Here is an 18554-nt window from a genome sequence, read left to right on the forward strand (position 1 = left end):
CCACCTGCACCTCGCCTGCCGCGGGCGCCGCGGGGAAAACCCGGAGTGAAAGGCGACTGGGAGAGAGCAAAGCAAAGCAGCCCGTCTGGATCTGTTTGCCCGGGACGGTTGTCGCGTACGCGGATCGCCTACGGGAGCGGGCCGGAGTCAGCCGCGTCCCCACCTCCCCGCCCCGGGGGCCGAGGCCCGCGGGCTGGAGTACAGCGCGTCGCCGCGGAGATTCTTGGTGCAGCTGGGTCCGCGGTGCGCCGCGATGTGGCCCTGAACGCGGGAGCCCGCCCGGGCGGGAGCAGGAGCAGCCGGGCGCCGAGTGGCCCGTGCGCCCCTCGAAGCGCGCCTGCGTGCGTAGCCAGCGGGCCTCCAGTGCGTCCTGCTTCTGCCTGGCTTCCCAGCTTAATTTTTCTCGGCGAGATTAAAGTTGGAAATTGAGCGGAGAATTGAGTTGCCCGGGAACAGAGCCGCGGCCGCCGCCAGAGCGATGTTCCCGCAGAGCCGGCACCCGGTGAGGCGCGGCTGGCCAGGGGGGCACGGTTGTGGCGGGGTGGAGGCACTCTGCCTTGCGGTGGGGAGGCGGGTGGCTGCTACGTTCTGGCGGACTCCTTAGTCTGCGAGCGCAAGGCTGGGAGGTCCCGGGCCCTGGCCTTTTGGGGTGGGTTGTGGGTCGAAACTCCCAATTTCCCCCTTTTCCTTTGGGCCCCCTCCTACTTGACGTCTAGACAAGGAGGGCGGGGGCACCCTGAGAGGCTGGGGTTTCGTTCCCGCAGCCACATCCTCCCCCTTCCCCGGGGCGGGTGGGGTGCCCCCCCTTTGTTTTTGGTTTCGCTTATTTGCATGTCAATGAGGCCCCCGTTCCGGCGTGCCTGGAGGTGGCCCTTGCTACTCTGGGAACTGGGAGCGTTTGGGAGTTGTTTTTCTCCTCTGGTCCCCTGGGTCATTATCGCCCCCGTGGGGGGATGGGGTGGCGATCTCCACAATCTGGCGGAGTTCTCAGCAGCCGCCGGGGAGCCCCTTTCCCTCCAGCCGTGTGACCCGAGCGCACTTACTACGACCCACCCTGGAGGCTAGAAGAGGCTGCGAGCTTCTTTAGAAGCTGGGGGTTGGAGGAAGGTCCATTTTCTCCCTCCCCAAAGTAAAATGCAAACTACAGTTTGGGACTCAGTTTTCCTCCACTTCTAACTTTATTTTTTTGTTTATGTCCCACCCACTTTTCTGTCTTTTGACTGACTTACTGCTTTATCCATCCGCCTGCATCCCCGATTCTCGGTCCCCTCGCTGGTCGCCCCCAGACGCCGCACCAGGCTGCAGGCCAGCCCTTCAAGTTCACTATTCCGGAATCCCTGGACCGCATTAAAGAGGAATTCCAGTTCTTGCAGGCTCAGTATCACAGGTGCGTGTCGGGCCGTGCAAGGCGAGTGGTCGCGGGGTCAGCCTGGTGCCCCTCGTCGCCCAGCCCGTGGAAGCGGTGGTGATGGCTGTACTTAGTACAGGCGTCCAGGCGGTGGCGTGTGGAGTCGCAGTAAAGACCTGTCATTCACATTACCCCCTTTCCTGGCTCTTCCAGGGCAGCCCCTTCTCTTGTCTCCTCCTCTTCCCATTGTTTCCCTTTTGCCCTTTGCTGCTGTTCCAGGGAGTCTGTTTTCGTGTATTGCATGAGAACCATCAATATTTGCACTTCATTTGTTTATTTTGCAACAGGCTGAGCTAAAACCTTGGTTCAGTCGATGTCGCAGCCCTGGAGTGCGGGTTCAGGGAGGCAAAGCCAGTGTTGAAATCACTGTTTGCCAAGCTAGAGAATTGGGTGGTCTGAGGCAGAATCCATTATGGAAAGCTAGATGCTTTTAGCTGTGCCCAGCATCGGTGGTGTTGAGGGGGGTGGATGTGTATAAAGGAAAGCTCACCTACTTTGGTGTCATTCTGGGTTGGCTTGGGTAGGACAAGAGATTGGAGTTCCATTTATATCCATCTCAGCTTTAGTCTTTTCATCTATTGAGACTTCAAAAGATTTGTAAGTGAAAACTTTGTAAAGCAGTCCCATTCATAGTGAACTTCTGGAAATGTTAGTTTCCTCTTTATTTCTATGAAGTCTTAACTGATTGGAGGGAAGAAATAACTGTGTAATGACAGTTTTTATTTTTTTCATGCTTGAGAAAAAGCACACAGATGCTTGAGTGTGGATTTTCTTATTTTGTAGGAGGCTTTCTGATTATTGACCTTTTGTCTACTTGAAGATAATAATCTCTAGAGCTTGAGGCATACCTACCTGCCCACAGTGTTTACCCAGCAGGGAGGACTTCAACCCACTTTATTGCAGTAGCTGCTTGATATATTTTGGCAGGGATTTAAAAACCAAAGATTTTAAAAGGAACCAACAATTGCAGAAGTAACTTTACAGTTACACTTTTCAAACCTAGAGACTGTTTGAGTTGGCAAAGACAGTACAGCCTCTGCCTGAGACTGAAGATTGTGCAAAGGCTGGATTTTGGTGGAGTCCAGAGAAGCAAACTTCGATGCAGGAAAATAGGAATGAACAGATAACCACCAGGAAGAATAAGTTTTTAGGGTAGATCACAGATTTTTAGCAGATTTTTCCTTCTTGTCATCTAACCAGGTATGCACCAAGAAGAAAAATGATAGTAGCTGATTGGATACTGTATAAGGCTCGCTTGATTTCTTTCTCCTGTTCAATGCAAGGACAGAGTTTTTGTATATTTACCTAGATAGTTTATGGCTTTTCCAAATTGGTCTCTGTTTTTACTTGAAGTGCAAATATGTGAGACAGATGTTAAAACAAGTGACATAATGTTTACATTAAGTTGCCTGTTTTGTTTTCCTAGCCTTAAATTGGAATGTGAGAAACTGGCAAGTGAGAAGACAGAAATGCAGAGGCACTATGTGATGGTAGGTATCCAAAATTAGACTGTTTTCCTTTTCATGTAATATGAGCAAATATGTGTTCTTAGCATTATAAAACGTGAGTTAATGAAATGCTTGATTTTTTTTACAGTATTATGAAATGTCATATGGATTAAACATAGAAATGCATAAACAGGTAAGCTTTTGTTAAATCTCAAGCTGAAAAGACAAATGAGTCATGATTTTTTAATGCTGGCTTTGTCCTCTAGTGGGGGGTTTGTATGCTGTTTTTCTGCCTTGGTTTCCCTTCCTGTAGATTGGTGCTAGTATTCTGCAGCAAGGTTGCTTCCTGACAGTAACAGTACAGAAAGTTTAAATGATTGGATGAGAAGTGGTTTGGAAATGTAAACTGGTTTGTTTATGGGCAGATAGGAATTGAATCTCTGAGTTTCCTTTTCCACCTGGATAGATATATTCTCCTTGAAAGATCTGGGTTATTCTGTTGAGTTGCTGAGGTTGAGAATGGCTCAAGTTTTTGTTCTGGTTTGGAAAGAAGTGTGGACCTGTGAGATACTCTCATCTTTAAATCACATTAAACAAGTTATATGACTGGAATTTTCGTCATGCTTTGGGGCTGCATAAAGTGATACTCAGGATTAGTGGCTTATTGATATACATCTTTCTGAAAAATTTCTTAGTTGGTACAGGTTTGGAGGTGAAAAAAGCATTCCTTTTTGGCCACAGCATATGTTGGGAGTTGCTTCAGTCCTAGTGGTTTTAAAAGCATGAAAAGATTAGTGACTGGAAAGCTCCTAGCTATGACTATGAGTTTGCAAGTTCCCATAAAATTCACACTTATGGCTACTATAATGGTGTATAAAAAGAGTATTGAGCTGGAACAAGGCACTAAGGACCTCATAAGAGAAGAAAAGCTAAATGATTGCTCAGCCCAAAGGACCCTCGATTGAGTAGTCATTGTCTGCCAAAGAAAGCATTAATGGCAGGGTGTAAGTATTCTGTAGATATGCTGACATTCACTTTTTCATCAAGACACTAGTACAATAAGTCTTTTAGAAATCGATTGCCTCTTAAAAAATTATCATCAGATGAAGTTGCACAGTTGGACACATTTCAAAGTGCAACAATACAATTCTTACTTGATGTATATGTGCTATTTCATCTCAAACCCTTGTTTCATTAAATTAAAGAGCATGGCTGACTGGCTGGGGCACAGTGGAGAAATTGATTAGTTCAGCCTTCAGATCTTCCTTATAGTCAAAGACTTTCATTAAGCAAGTGTATTTCAGAGTTGAATTCTGCTTTTGTAACTCTGCACTGTTTGATTTTTAATTCATCATAGGTTTCATAATGTTATCATCCTGTACATTAGATCTGTTCTTAGATATGTGTTTGGAAAGAGATAGTGAAGTTCAGGGTCTTTCATTAATAATATAATTAGGCTTTTAAAAATGCTGATTTATTCAGATTTGCAGAGTTGGTAGCTTAGTTTATGTTGAGTTTGTGCTTTTGTTTTTGTGTCTTTGTATGTGTTTAAATGGCTAGTAGCTGATTCAGGTACTTGCAACTTGTGGATAGTAATCAAGTTAGAAGACCTGTGGTTATTTAAATAAATTATGTAAATCATCTTGGTCAAGAACTTTTAATATGACTTTTTATAAATAAGTCAACCCTAAAGGAACCCCCACTTTTTTTTTTTTTGCTAACAAAAATCCTGGAAGAATAAGAGGAGATGAAGCTTTTTCTTAAACTCAACTCAAAGGATTTAGTAACCTCACTGACTCTTTTATAAGGGAAAGCCACCTTTGTGTGATGTGTGCTGGTGCTGGATTTATTGGGGAGCTAAGAGGTATGTGATTCTTCTGGGTTTCTGTAGGTTACCTGGCGGATGACCTCTTTATTGCATAGGAAGGAGGGGAGAAGAGGGTCAAGAACCCCCATGGTGTGAAAATAGTTTTCTGAGTTACTGTACTCCGTCAGTTTGTCTGTCCACCAGCCATTCTGAGTTAATAATATGTTATATATAATTGGCTCAGTAATTTGAAAAACATGAAAAGCTGAGAGATGCCATATTCTTCGTAGTAGGGTATTCAGCCCCCTGAAATTTAGTTTATATTGTAAATGCTGACAGAACCTTAACTAGAGTGCTATGCAAAGCAGTGCCATAATTCAGTTTAAAGTGGCCTTACATTTGAAAAACATCCTTCTGAATGTCACACATTAATAATAAGTTCTGAGGAGACATTTGGTGCAGCTAGTAATCATAATTCTTATTAAAACTGGTGACGTCTGGCCCCCAGGGTGTAGCCAGGCTCAAATTGATGCTTTTTGCCGCCTGATCACCAGCATGGCCTAAGTGCTCATTATATTGTAGAGAGGGCCTTTGGAGCTCTCATTAGATTTGACAGGAATTCTCTCTAGGGGGAAACTGGGCATTAGCGAGACTCCTGACAGGCTGAAATTAGTCCTGCTTTATGGCTTATAACCAAATGCTAGAAAGGCATCATCAGGGGACACAAAAAATTGTCATTTCTGACAACATCTTTGTTACTGAAAAAATGCAGTGATGGGGAAACTTCTGTAGAGAGAGGTTTAATGTTAAGATTTATCTCCATCCAGTGTGACTACTGCTCTCCCTTCCCCCCTTTCAGAGGGTTTGTTGGAGGGCAGTGAGTTTTAGAGATTTCAGTGTCAAGTCTCACCAGACTTTTCTGTCTGGGAAAAAAAAAGTGGAAGTGCATCCAAATCAAGAGTGGTATAATTGTGGTTTCCCTACTTGGTTTGGTGCCCGCAGTCCGTGTTTATGTTGTGTCAACACTTCCTGATAAGCCTTCCCCTTACTTTCTCAGCTCCCATTTGTGGCTGGCTACTGAGAAGTCAGCGGCAGAGGGGTGGTAATGGATACTTAAGTCTTTTATTATAGAGTTAAAGACAAATGTTTTTTTCTTTTGAGTCTTTCATAGATCTCTGCCTGTCCATTTGTCTCTGGATAGATCTTAAAAACTCTAGCTATCTCTATAAGAGAGAGGTGGAGATTTCTCATGAGAAATTGAGGCAACTCTGATGCCACCAAAGGGTTAGGGTACAGTAAAAACCAGCAGGTTAATGTGAGTCTAGTTGTTTTGAGGTGTGTGCCTAATGTGTTTAGCAGTGCAGACTTGAGAGGCTTTTTTCCCTGTCCTGTGGCATGGTATTACGTCATTTGATATTTTGGGGAACCATGTGCGCTGTAAATATGTATATAAGCCTATGTATTCCACTGTGTGTCTTTTCAGCAGGCTGGTGAAGCCATACCATAAATTGTCATTGATGCCTTGAATTTCTACAGTACAGTTTTCTTTTTAAGTTTTAGTTATTGATTTTACGGGAGGTGGGTGGGAGAGAAGTATCAATTCATGGTGACTTCATATTGCTTACTTTGTTGCTTGTTGTATGTGCCTTGACTGAGCAAGCCCAGGGTTTTGAACTGGCGACCTCAGGGTTCCAGGTCGATGCTCTATCCACTGCACCACCATAGGCCAGGCACCAGTTTTCAAAAGTGATTTGCCTCATCCTGTGAAGTAGATTAGGGGTGGTAGGTGTTTTGCTGTGCCTGCAGCTGTGGGCACGTGTTCAGAGTCTGGGCGTTGTCAAGGCTGAGCACCTATCGAAGTTTGAGTTCGGGTCACCTGGTCCTCAACTCAGTGGTTCTTCCTGAGGATTCCCAGCTGTAGAATCATGCTTGGGGCCTCTTTGTAGTAAACTAAGTGTATCTACCGGCATGTCTATCCTGTTCTCTCTTTGTGCTGATCAGCTTCGCGATATACAGGACATGCTGAGGCTGGGAGTGTGTTCTAAAAGTTATGAGAATTAACAGTACTGATTCATCTGTGGGGGCCACAGCCACAGGTCTGTAGAAAGTTGTAATCAACCTGGCACACTGTCTGCAGGTTAAAGTAACACCTAAGAATAAAAGAACGTTTGAAACGTGGCTGGCCAGGACTCCTGGTTGAGACCTAGTGATGCAGTGAGCTTGATCAGTCACTTGTCTCCCTGTGCCTCTGTTCTTCTGAAGAGCAGGCAGCGAGCCTGTGGGACTCTGCAGGGTGGTGAAGAATTTAGATGAAAGGACAAGCTGTGGAAGGAAAGATATATTCTACGTTCCTGGTCATGGGTTGGGGAAGGAGAAGGGAAAGGAAAAACCGGATGAGAGCTTAATGTGTTTCCAGGCTGCATGCGGTATTTCAGCAAGCACAGTGTCTCAGACCATGTAAATTTTGGAGTAGAACTGCTCTCACAATTTTGATGGGTGCTTTAAAGTCACTTAAAAAAAAAGTTGTTCTTTAGTAGTTTTTGTTTTGTTTTAAGTTTTTAGGTGGAACTCCTAGGAGGTAAATTCCATGGATGTGACTCTTACTATTTGCAAGTTTGACCTTTCTCCTTGTTTTTTAACCAGTTGTGTTCTCTTTATACAGTTTCTTACTTTGAAGTTGTTTTTTTCCCTAAGTCGGTGTCTCTGAATGGAAAATGACTAGCTGAAGAGCAGGCACTTAGAGTTAAGTTCTACCAGGTGTTAATGTTGTAATACCAAGAGGGTAGCTGTCATCAGTATTAGAGTGGTCCCCAACTTCATTTGCATTAGCCAGGACTGTCCTTTACCAGCATAAGTTAAAAAGAGATAAAGCTCCTTGTGTATTGAGAGCCCAGATTTGGAGGTACAAGAATAGTCTTTTTTTTTTTAATCAGCAAGCAGGGCTGAGTTCTTACTAATTAACCTGCACCTACCAAACCGGCTGGTTCCAGTTTCTGTCCGGGGCTGAGCTGGGTGAGAAGTGAGGCGCACTTGCCTTGGGCACAGAATTTAAGGAAAGTATCAAAAAACTTAGTACTCAAGATAGATGATACTATTTTTAAAATTCAAAATTGATAGTGAAAACTCCAAGAGGAACAAAATATTATGTAAAGACAGAACCCAACAGGGCTGGTAATAGGGTGAGGTGAGGGAGGGAGGCAAGTTCAGGGACAGAACAGAGAAGAGGTGGAATGAATTGGGAGCTGCTGTGATCTGTAGGGTGTACCTTCATGCAAAATACTTCATTGAGTTCCCTAATTAGGGACTTTGATTGAAGTCATTAACAAGTTGCCTGGGCCTCCGTTTTCCTCACTGAAAAATAAGGGTTTAGACTGGGCAGGTTCTAGTTTGGCTCATATCACAATAGGGGAGAGTCACTGTACCTCCACTGGAACCCAGCACCTTGTACATATAAATTGAGTAGAGTCTTTGGCCAGATAGTTTAAGATGTACCTTCAAACAGTGTTTATTAAGAAACACAGAAGAAGAAAAAAATATCTGTTCCCTTAGCAAATATTTAAATAAATAAATCATCTTGTGTGGTAGTTAAACTTTTTTTTAAGACTTTATTTATTAATTTTAGAGAGGGGAGAGAAAGAGAGAAAGGGGGAGGAGCAGGAAGAATCAACTCCCATATGTGCCTTGACCAGGTAAGCCCAGGGTTTTGAACCAGCAACCTCAGCATTCCAGGTCCATGCTTTATCCACTACGCCACCGTAGGTCAGGCATGTGGTGGTTAAACTTAAAGATATATTCAGTTACTGGCTCATGGAACCATTTTTTTTTTTTTAATTTTATTTATTTATTTATTTATTTTTTACAGAGACAGAGAGAGTCAGAGAGAGGGATAGACAGGGACAGACAGACAGGAACGGAGAGAGATGAGAAGCATCAATCATTAGTTTTTCATTGCGCGTTGCAACACCTTAGTTGTTCATTGATTGCTCTCTCATATGTGCCTTGACCGGGGGCCTTCAGCAGACCGAGTAACCCCTTGCTGGAGCCAGTGACCTTGGGTTCAAGCTGGTGAGCTTTTACTCAAACCGGATGAGCCCGCGCTCAAGCTGGCAACCTCGGGGTCTCGAACCTGGGTCCTCTGCATCCCAGTCCGATGCTCCATCCGCTGCGCCACCGCCTGGTCAGGCTCATGGAACCATTTTTAAGTTTCCATAAATCTGAGTCTTTGCTCTTTAGTTATTAAACTTTTGTGGTTTCCAGAAGTAGATTAAATTGGAGGAAACTAAGAAACGGACTGGGTCTCATTATTAAGGCTTTTTGATTCACTCAGTCACCCCAACCCCTCTAGTCCCTATTGCTTACTATTGCTTCAGATTATTTTAAAATTGAAATTCTCAGAACTAGTACTTTTAATATGGAATGTTGGAGATATGTTTTTTTTGTTTTGTTTTTTTTTTGTATTTTTCTGAATTAAGAAGTGGGGAGGAGGCAGAGAGATAGATAGACTCCCACATGCACCTGACCGGGATCCACCCGGGATGCCCACTAGGGGCTCTGCCCATCTGGGGCGTTGCTCTGTTGCAACCGGAGCCATTCTAGTGCCTACAGAGGCCATGGAGCCATCCTCAGCGCCCAGGCCAACTTGGCTCCAATGGAACTTTGGCTGGGGGAGGAGAAGAGATAGATAAAAAGAAAGGAGAAGAGGAAGGGTGGAGAAGCAGATAGGCACTTCTCCTGTGTGCCCTGACCGGGAATTGAATCTGGAACTTCCACATGCTGGGGCAGCGCTCTACCACTGACCCAGCTGGCCAGGGCTGGAGATAATGATTTTTAATTTAATGCTAAACACCTGTTTCGGTCTGTCAGCTTATTTGACAAGATTAGGCATTCATACTTTGAAAATAGTCCTCACTAATAGGATTGGTGAATTCTACAGTAAGAAATGTGCCGTAGGATTATCCCATGTATGTATCTAGTTTGGTTGTTTTATGTGGAGAGAGTAAGTGTAGTCACTCAGATGTGAGAGAGAGATTTTCTAATTTTTCTGAGGTATAAGGTTTGATCTGAACAGTGAAAATAATTTACACTGAATTTTAATATAAATTAAAATATTAAATATAATTTAATATAAATTAAATATATTGCCAATTATTTGGTTAAAGAACAAAGTTTCTAAAATTGTTTGCAAAACTATGATGATCACAAAATTGCTCGGTTTGTAGACTACCCAGTCACCGTTATACTTATTCTGACACTCTGAGATGTTAACACAAAGTTTTATCAAATTGTGATTTTGCACAAATCTATATTTTATTATTTTATAACTCATTTTATTTTTTTTAATCTTTTTTTAGTTTGATTCAAATTGCCCACCTTAAAACAGCAGAAAGTTATAGCTGTGAGCACATTGTTTACCTCCTTTCCCTGCATATTCTGTCTCATACTGGGTATAATAGACATATTTTTAAAATATTTTATTGGGCCCTGGCTGGTGGTTTAGTGGATAGAGCGTTGGCCTAGATGTTCCAGGTTCGATTCATGGTCAGGGCACACAGAAGAAGCGACCATTAGCTTCCTTCCTTTTTCCCATCCTGTATCTAGTGACTCAATTGGTTCAAGTGTAGCCCTGTGCACTGAAGATAGCTCAGTTGGTCTGAGCTTGTCAGCCTCAGGTCTTAAAAATAGCTCAGTAGTTGAGCAATGGCCCTAGATAGGGTTCCGGGTGGATCCCAGTCCAGGTACATGCACGAGTCTGCCTCACTATCTCCCCTCCTCTCACCTGAAAAAAGTTTTTTTATTGTTGTAATATTTGCTTCTGAGTCATTATTTGACCACAAACTATGTTAGCTGAAAAGGGATAGGGTCAAGTTCATTTTTACAAAATTTTTAAATAATTGATTACTTAGAAAGATTGATTTGTTGTTCTACTTGTATGTGCATTCATTGGTTGATTTTTGCATGTGCCCTGAGTGGGTATTGAACCCAAAACTATGGTGTATCGGGACGGTGGTCTAATCAATTGAGCTACTTGACTAGGGCTAAGGTTAATTTTGAATAGAAAATAAAAACAGTGAGAATTCTGTGCATTGAGTTAAGTGTGATGGGTGTTTGTCACTGTGCACACTGGAGGGGTAGAGTTGTATACACAACTGTTTTCAGTGTACTAGTAGATATTCATTATTCACTTGATGAACTGGAATCAGTTGTTTCTGGGAATGTAGGTATATTTAAACTTGTGTACCTGAATCATGCAATTGGTTAAACCAGTGAAATACATGCATGTGGTACTAGGCTGGGTTTGATTTTAGCAGTTACTGATCTAACCACATTATGTCTAATATTTTGTGCAACCTGTCAGCAAAAAGTTTGAAAACCTATCACCAGACTTGTTTACATATATATTTATAAATTATATAAATATGTTAATATACTGTATTGCATTCATTATAGATGGAAACTTTAAATGGAGGAGTTAAAATAAGTTTTCGTGTTCTCAGTGTACCACATTGGCTTGTCCTGTTTGGTCCTAGGAGATGCCCACTCCACAGCCCACTAGCCCTACATTTCAAACACTCTTGGACTCTAGCCTTGGAAGGGGAAGCATCCTTAAGAAAATGTATGCAGAACACTTTCAGGGGCTTGGGTCTTTTGACCTTCTCTGAATGTCTGTTCTTTCTCATTTTGATTTTGTACTTCAGTAACTGCCTTTGCCCATTATTCAGAGCCTCTTTGTCTGCCCTTGATTAGTGTCCTTGCCAGTCTTACTTGGCCACCTCCTTCCTCTTCCCTCCGGGTCCTTGAATCCAGCCAAATGGGTCTCTTCTTCATGCCTAAAACGTGTATTGTGTTTTTCTGCTTTCTGTATAAAAAGCCCAGGACTCTTTGTCAAACTTCACATGGCCTTCCTCAGTATCCTTCAAGGTCCAGTTCCAATCACAGCTCTGCCTGTTTGCTTCAAGGCCTTCCATGACTGCTCCAACAGGGTGCTGTCACCTCACTTATTTGTGTTCTCTTTCTGAAATGTTTTTTCATATGCCTCTTTTGTTACACCAGCTAGGTGGCAATTTGCTTGAAGCTTGAGATTGAGACTTCCATCTACCTTCCCAATGAGTCAGGCAGAGTAGGCACTTGTTAAGTAGCATTTAATATGCTCCTTATGTAGAGCGTTGGTTGGATCCTGAACCTGTATGAAAATCAGGTGAAAGCTACTTGGCAAAAAAATCATACGTAATAGGTTTGCTCAGCAATTTTGGCTCTCTGTGAACATGTTAAGATTCTTTAGCAACTCCATGGAACCCAAATTAAAAACTTGAATTGAGAATGTGGGTCCCTTATGCTAAAATTCAGAATAAACTCTTGATTTCACTGGATGTCTTAGAGGACTTTAGTTCTAATAATCTCATCTATGTTTGCTCATGATTTTTATTTTGGAAAAGATATTTATAGTCAGAATATTCACTGAGGCTTCTTAATGGAGAGTTTAAACAGAGTAATAGATTTGCATTTGTACAAAAGAGAGTGAAGACAGTTGCCTGTTGCTAAGGCTGGGCTTCCCTGTGAATTGAGTGTGCAGTATGTGCAGTTACTTCCCGGAACCACTTCTTATCTCCTAAGGTGACCTTAGCCCTGATAAAGTTGTGGATAAGTTGAATTGTAAGCTTTGCCCAAGGCATTAAACTGGACTTGTTACCAGGTTTCTTAATAATGATGATTATATCCATTGATTATTTACTTACGATCTTGACATAATTATGCCCTTTGCCCTGCAAACATTTTCTTATTAAGAATTTCAAATATAGACCCTGGCCGGTTGGATCAGTGGTAGAGCGTCGGCCTGGCTTGCAGAAGTCCCGGGTTCGATTCCCGGCCAGGGCACACAGGAGAGGCACCCATATGCCTCTCCCTCTCCTTCCTCTCTGTCTCTCTCTTCCCCTCCCGCAGTGAGGCTCCACTGGAGCAAAGATGGCCTGGGCGCTGGGGATGGCTCCTTGGCCTCTGCCCCAGGCGCTAGAGTGGCTCTGGTCACAACAGAGCGACGCCCCGGAGGGGCAGAGCATCGCCCCCTGGTGGGCGTGCTGGGTGGATCCCGATCGGGCGCATGCGGGAGTCTGTCTCTCTCTCCCCGTTTCTAGCTTCAGAAAAATACAAAAGAATTTCAAATATAGTGTGTCCGTAAAGTCATGGTGCACTTTTGACCGGTCACAGGAAAGCAACAAAAGACGATAGAAATGGGAAATCTGCACCAAATAAAAGGAAAACCCTCCCAGTTTCTATAAGATGATGTGGCAGCATGTGCGCATGCGCAGATGATGACGTAACACCATGTATACAGCGGAGCAGCCCACGGCCATGCCAGTCGAGATGTGGACGGTACAGAGGAAAGTTCAGTGTGTTCTGTGGCTTGCTAAATTCAAATCCGTGACCAAAGTGCAACGTGAATATCGGCACGTTTATAACGAAGCACCACCACGTAGGAATAACATTACTCGGTGGGATAAGCAGTTGAAGGAAACCGGCAGTTTGGTGGAGAAACCCCGTTCTGGTAGGCCATCAGCTAGTGATGAGTCTGTAGAGCAGGGGTCCCCAAACTGCGGCCCCCTGAGGCCATTTATCCGGCCCCTGCCGCACTTCCAGAAGGGGCACCTCTTTCATTGGTGGTCAGTGAGAGGAGCCTAGTTCCCATTGAAATACTGGTCAGTTTGTTGATTTAAATTTACTTGTTCTTTATTTTAAATATTGTATTTGTTCCTGTTTTGTTTTTTTACTTTAAAATAAGATATGTGCAGTGTGCATAGGGATTTGTTCATAGTTTTTTTTTATAGTCTGGCTCTCAAATGGTCTGAGGGACAGTGAACTGGCCCTCTGTGTAAAAAGTTTGGGGACCCCTGCTGTAGAGGCTATATGGCAGGGGTCCCCAAACTACGGTCCCCCCTGAGGCCTTTTTTTTTTTTTTTTTTTTTTTGTATTTTTCTGAAGCTGGAAACGGAGAGACAGTCAGACTCCCACATGCGCCCGACCAGGATCCACCCGACACGCCCACCAGGGGACGATGCTCTGCCCCTCTGGGGCGTTGCTCTGTTGCGACCAGAGCCACTCTAGCGCCTGGGGCAGAGGCCAAGGGGCCATCCCCAGTGCCCGGGCCATCTTTGCTCCAGTGGAGCCTCGGCTGCGGGAGGGGAAGAGAGAGACAGAGAGGAAGGAGAGGGGGAGGGGTGGAGAAGCAGATGGGCACTTCTCCTGTGTGCCCTGGCCGGGAATCGAACCCGGAACTTCTGCACGCCAGGCCGACGCTCTACCACTGAGCCGACCGGCCAGGGCCCCCCTGAGGCCATTTATCCGGCCCCACTGCACTTCCGGAAGGGGCACCTCTTTCATTGGTGGTCAGTGAGAGGACCATCCGTATCCTATGCTCTTGTTGTACTGTATGTGGCGGCGCCGCTCACATAGAGCACTACTTCCGGTGATGCAGGACGCACACATCACAGCTCTGGAAGCGCGTCATATCACTTGTTATGGCTAGCAGTGACAAATATGGAACCGGACATTGACCATCTCATTAGCCAAAAGCAGGCCCATAGTTCCCATTGAAATACTGGTCAGTTTGTTGATTTAAATTTACTTGTTCTTTATTTTAAATATTGTATTCCTGTTTTGTTTTTTTACTTTAAAATAAGATATGTGCAGTGTGCATAGGGATTTGTTCATAGTTTTTTTTATAGTCTGGCCCTCCAACGGTCTGAGGGACACTGAACTGGCCCCCTGTGTAAAAAGTTTGGGGACCCCTGCTATACGGGATAGCTACCTAAGGAGCCCTAAAAAATCTATGCGTGAGCCCACATCGAACTGCACTGAATAGGTATGAAACTGGGAGAGTTTTCCTTTTATTTGGTGCAGATTTCACATTTCTGTCTTTTGTTGCTTTCCTGTGACCGGTCAAAAGTGCACCATGACTTTACGGACACACTGTACATAGAAAAGGAGAACGAAATATACAGCGAATATTCATATTGAACCCACTTATGTGATACAAGGAGTCTATAAATAAACATTTCGTAATATCGGCTTGTCAAATAACCTACATGGAACTTTTGCACCCCCTACCCCCCACCCCCTACCCCCATTAGTGAATAAATGAATAATTCTGGAAAAGTTTAACTTTGGAAAACTTAAAGGGTTTGTTAGAGAGCTGTTCCTTTCTTTAGCTACCAACCCTGTTTTAGACTGGAAAAGTGGCGGAGAAATTTTCTCCAAGTACATTTTAAGAATTCCATCTCAACAGGTGCTTACAATATTTTATAACATTTTCCTCCTAGACTTGTCCTTTATTAGGTGATCCACCATTATATGGTGTTAGGGTACTTTTTCAGCTGTCCCCTGAATGGGAGATTTGTGTTTAGACAGGAAAGCCAATTTTCATTCCTAAGCCCGCCAGCCTTTTGCACCTGTGTAATGCACCTTTAAGATGGAATCTGTGTATTTGCTGGGGGAAATAGCTTTAGTGCTGATAGGTAGGAAATCGGGAAATAATTGTGCCAACGGACTCTGACCTTGGACTTTGTGTGGCTAGAACTGTTCTAATGGAGAAAAGTTAAGTTGGCCTCAGAGGCCTTGGGTGGTAGAGGGGTGTGAAAGAGCAGAAAACAAAACCTTTCTGAGTACCCCCCTGTATGTGGAGGAGGCTCTCCAAGGCAGGGTGCCTCCCGAGAGTGCAGCCCTCGTCCCCTCTTGATGCCTTGAGCAAACAGCCGGTCAGAGCCTCTTACAAGTTAAGGTGACCAGCCAGTGTATTGACACACACAGACACAATAGAAAACTGCATTAAGAGGCAAGCCATTGGGATTTGCAGTAAATATATTACAGAACACAAGTGACTTGCCGATACTGCTTGTTTAGCAGTTTGCAAGGGCAATGACAGTATGGATTTTTGAATTAGAAGGGAAGGGCTGTTCTTTCTCTGTGCGGGAACATCTACTTGATGGCTGGGGAGAAAATTGATTTAGAGAACAGAATGCAGCCGCCTTTATTTGTGCCATTTGAAAGGTTTCTACGGATTAGTGAGTGAAAATAAAAAGGACGCTTTGGGTTTAGGCAAGAGGGTCTAACGTTGACTGCATCTTGGTCTGGTATGGAGAATAAAAGCTGGGCCACCGGGACGGAGGAAGGGCAGCCAGTCCCACGCGGCCTGCAGCTACAGTGCCGCTTGGTTCTCAGGCTTTCCAAAAGTCAGCTCCGTGGGGTTAGTATTGGCAAGGAAGCTTTTTTGGTGCATTAGGGTGAGTAGTCATGGTCCCCATCCATTGAGCTTCCACACACCCTGGGAATTGTGCTGTAGGAGCTCTCTGTAAATCCTTCCAGTCCCTGTCCTCTATTTGTGTGTTCCTCTTTACAAAAGAGCTAACAGCAAGTAGGAGAGGGGATGAAGACAACACCTACCCCAAATGGTAGTCATCAGGATTTGAGTGAGTTTCTTTATAGTACAGGAGCAGTTACAGGGGTGCCTGGTTCCTGGGCACTCTTGAGAACAGCCATTCTCGAAATCTGTTACTGATTCCTTTAAAATTGCACCCTGTCTGAATTCTAGGCCATACTCCAGTCCTGTTTTTCCAAGCCCAGTTTCCTTCCTCCCTCTATCTGAATTGTTCACTTTTCCTTCTTTTCCCTCAGTGACTTAAGTTTTTTAGTTGTTTTCTTATAAGATCAGAAGCATTTATCTTAAGACTCAAAAGAAAACTTTTTTAAGTGAAGCCCCTATTTGGCAGCCTGTTGTCTAAAGAGTCTAGAGGAATTAAAATGCCTCATTTAGGCCAAACAGTAGAATGTGCCCTTGGAAGGCAGCAGCCTTAAGTAGTTAATACAACTTCCAGTAGAGTTGTGCTGAATTTTTTTCATTTAAGGGGATGGATGAACAACAAAGAGGATTTGGTTCATTTTACTGAAGTGAGTTTTAGCAGAATAAAGGATGGGCGGTGCATTTCTGATTTTTTTTTCTTCATTTTAAAGTAGTCTAGAAAATCCAACTTTTCATTTGAAGAGACTTTATCATCCTGAGAAAAAAAGTGAGAGGGTATGAATTACAGGGCCAAGCTGTTGCTTGAGGAACAAGAAGTCTAGCCTTGATGAGGTGTATATTTTGGTGAGGTACATCTTTTGGCTGTGGAAACTCATAGGGTGCTGTGCAAAAGTTTGAGTAGGTAACGGTGTTATTATGTTTTTCATGTACATCATGGGCTTGAGATTTTTGTGAACTATCACAGTCACAGCTTCTGCTATGTGTTAATATTTGGGAGAGCAAGAAAAAAAGACGCACAAGGGAGGAAATCAGGGCTATTGAGATTGGACATACTGGAAGTTTAGGCTGTTGTCTCTTACTGCCAAGCAAGATGCAGTAGAAACCTCTTGTGTGTTTTTGTAATGATTTGGGGATAAAGGAGAGCATAGCTGAGACAAATTGTGCTTGTCTGTACCTATTCTCACACACTTGCCTTTTGACATCTGCATGCTGAGAAGCTCCACCATGTTTCTCTTCATGCTTAGCTTGCGGAGGTCCCGAAGTCCTGAGTATATGCAGGGGAAACAGGAGGTTCTTGACAGCCCCCTTCACCGACCAGTTGGCCTGGGCTCCGGAGCCTTTTTCATCTGTAAGCTAGCTGGCTCTTTTACAAAGTCGATTTGTGAACGCCCACTGAGCCAATCTCCTTGCACAGCTACCAAGAAGATTGAGCTTGGACCATTAAAATGTATCTAACGTCTGTAGTTTTTTAGCTGACCAAAGACCAAACTCATACCAGCAACTGAGGAGGGGAACTGCCGATTTTTGAATCTTATAGGAAATCTGTGATCCATAATTTACTGTGGATGTTGTAATATTAGTGAGTTAAACTAAGCCTAAAGAGGTGTCACAATTGGATTTCTGTAAGGATACAGGGATTGGTAAAATTTTTATTTCTTGACTAATGGATCAAATATGGCTTACCCACTTAATGAGCCCCAGATTATATCAATGGCAGTGTACACTATAATCTTGTACAGCCATTGTTTTGGTCATTATTTTAATATCACAAAGTAAAATACCCCCCAAAAGCTGTGATTTCTTTTTTATTTCAGAGTGTGTGTGTGTGTGTGTGTGTTTGTTTGTGTGATTAGCTACTGGAATTACTCTTGTCAGTTTCCCTCAAAGTATTAAAATTTCTCAAGGTTTATAGGAAATGGGTACCAATTGTGGCTTCTCCGACCAGTATAAAAGGGAAGGGGCTTCTGAGTAGACTTTGCACTGTGAGCATATTGATATTGACACCATTTATAATTTGGAGTATACTTTGAAGACCAGGTTCTACTGTTTGTCGCATACTGGTTAATATGGCTGTAAAGAGGAGATGAATGTGGCTACTTTTCCAAGTCTATTACTCAGGAGGACTGTAAATTTGATTGGCTGTTACAATTCTAGCAGAATCATTCGATTTGAGAGCAATAGAAAGATAAGATATCCAATTACCCAAATGATTTGCAGGGTTAGCCAACGTTGTCATGGAGACACGAGTTGGAACAAATTAAATTTTAAGCAATAAAATAATCTTAAAGCCCGTCTGGGAACAAGAAAATTTGGCAGTGGCACTTACCTGAATTGAATCTTAGCTTGACACGATGTTGTTTGACATTGATATACTGTGGGGCCTAAACTTATATATGGCACAACATTCCCTTAAAAAAGTAGCTCAGCCAAACCAGTAAAGGGGAATATTGGTATAAAATTGGGATATTAACACTGATTCGTGGCTTCAGTGATAACTAGGCTTTGAGTTTCCAGGTATATTTTGTATTTAAGGATTGAAATGCCTTAATAATGGTTAAGCAGCATTAATTTGACACTTAAAAAAATTGATTTCTCAGCAGCATG

The 18554-nt window shown here is 43.4% G+C and overlaps 1 protein-coding gene across 3 annotated transcripts in view; it reads left to right on the forward strand.

Moving 5' to 3' along the window:
* Positions 1-360: 360 nt before the first annotated feature.
* TLE1 (TLE family member 1, transcriptional corepressor) overlaps positions 361-18554 on the forward strand; it is an 89616-nt gene continuing 71422 nt past the window's right edge. For all 3 annotated transcript variants that reach the window (XM_066367929.1, XM_066367931.1, XM_066367930.1), the window contains exons 1-4: positions 361-502; positions 1287-1387; positions 2835-2898; positions 3005-3049. In XM_066367929.1, the coding sequence (XP_066224026.1) occupies positions 479-502; positions 1287-1387; positions 2835-2898; positions 3005-3049 (234 nt within the window). In that variant the 5' untranslated portion in view covers positions 361-478. The remainder of the gene's footprint in view (positions 503-1286; positions 1388-2834; positions 2899-3004; positions 3050-18554) is intronic.

The sequence above is a fragment of the Saccopteryx leptura genome, chromosome 2, assembly GCF_036850995.1.
Source record: "Saccopteryx leptura isolate mSacLep1 chromosome 2, mSacLep1_pri_phased_curated, whole genome shotgun sequence".
NCBI classification, from domain to species: domain Eukaryota; kingdom Metazoa; phylum Chordata; class Mammalia; order Chiroptera; family Emballonuridae; genus Saccopteryx; species Saccopteryx leptura.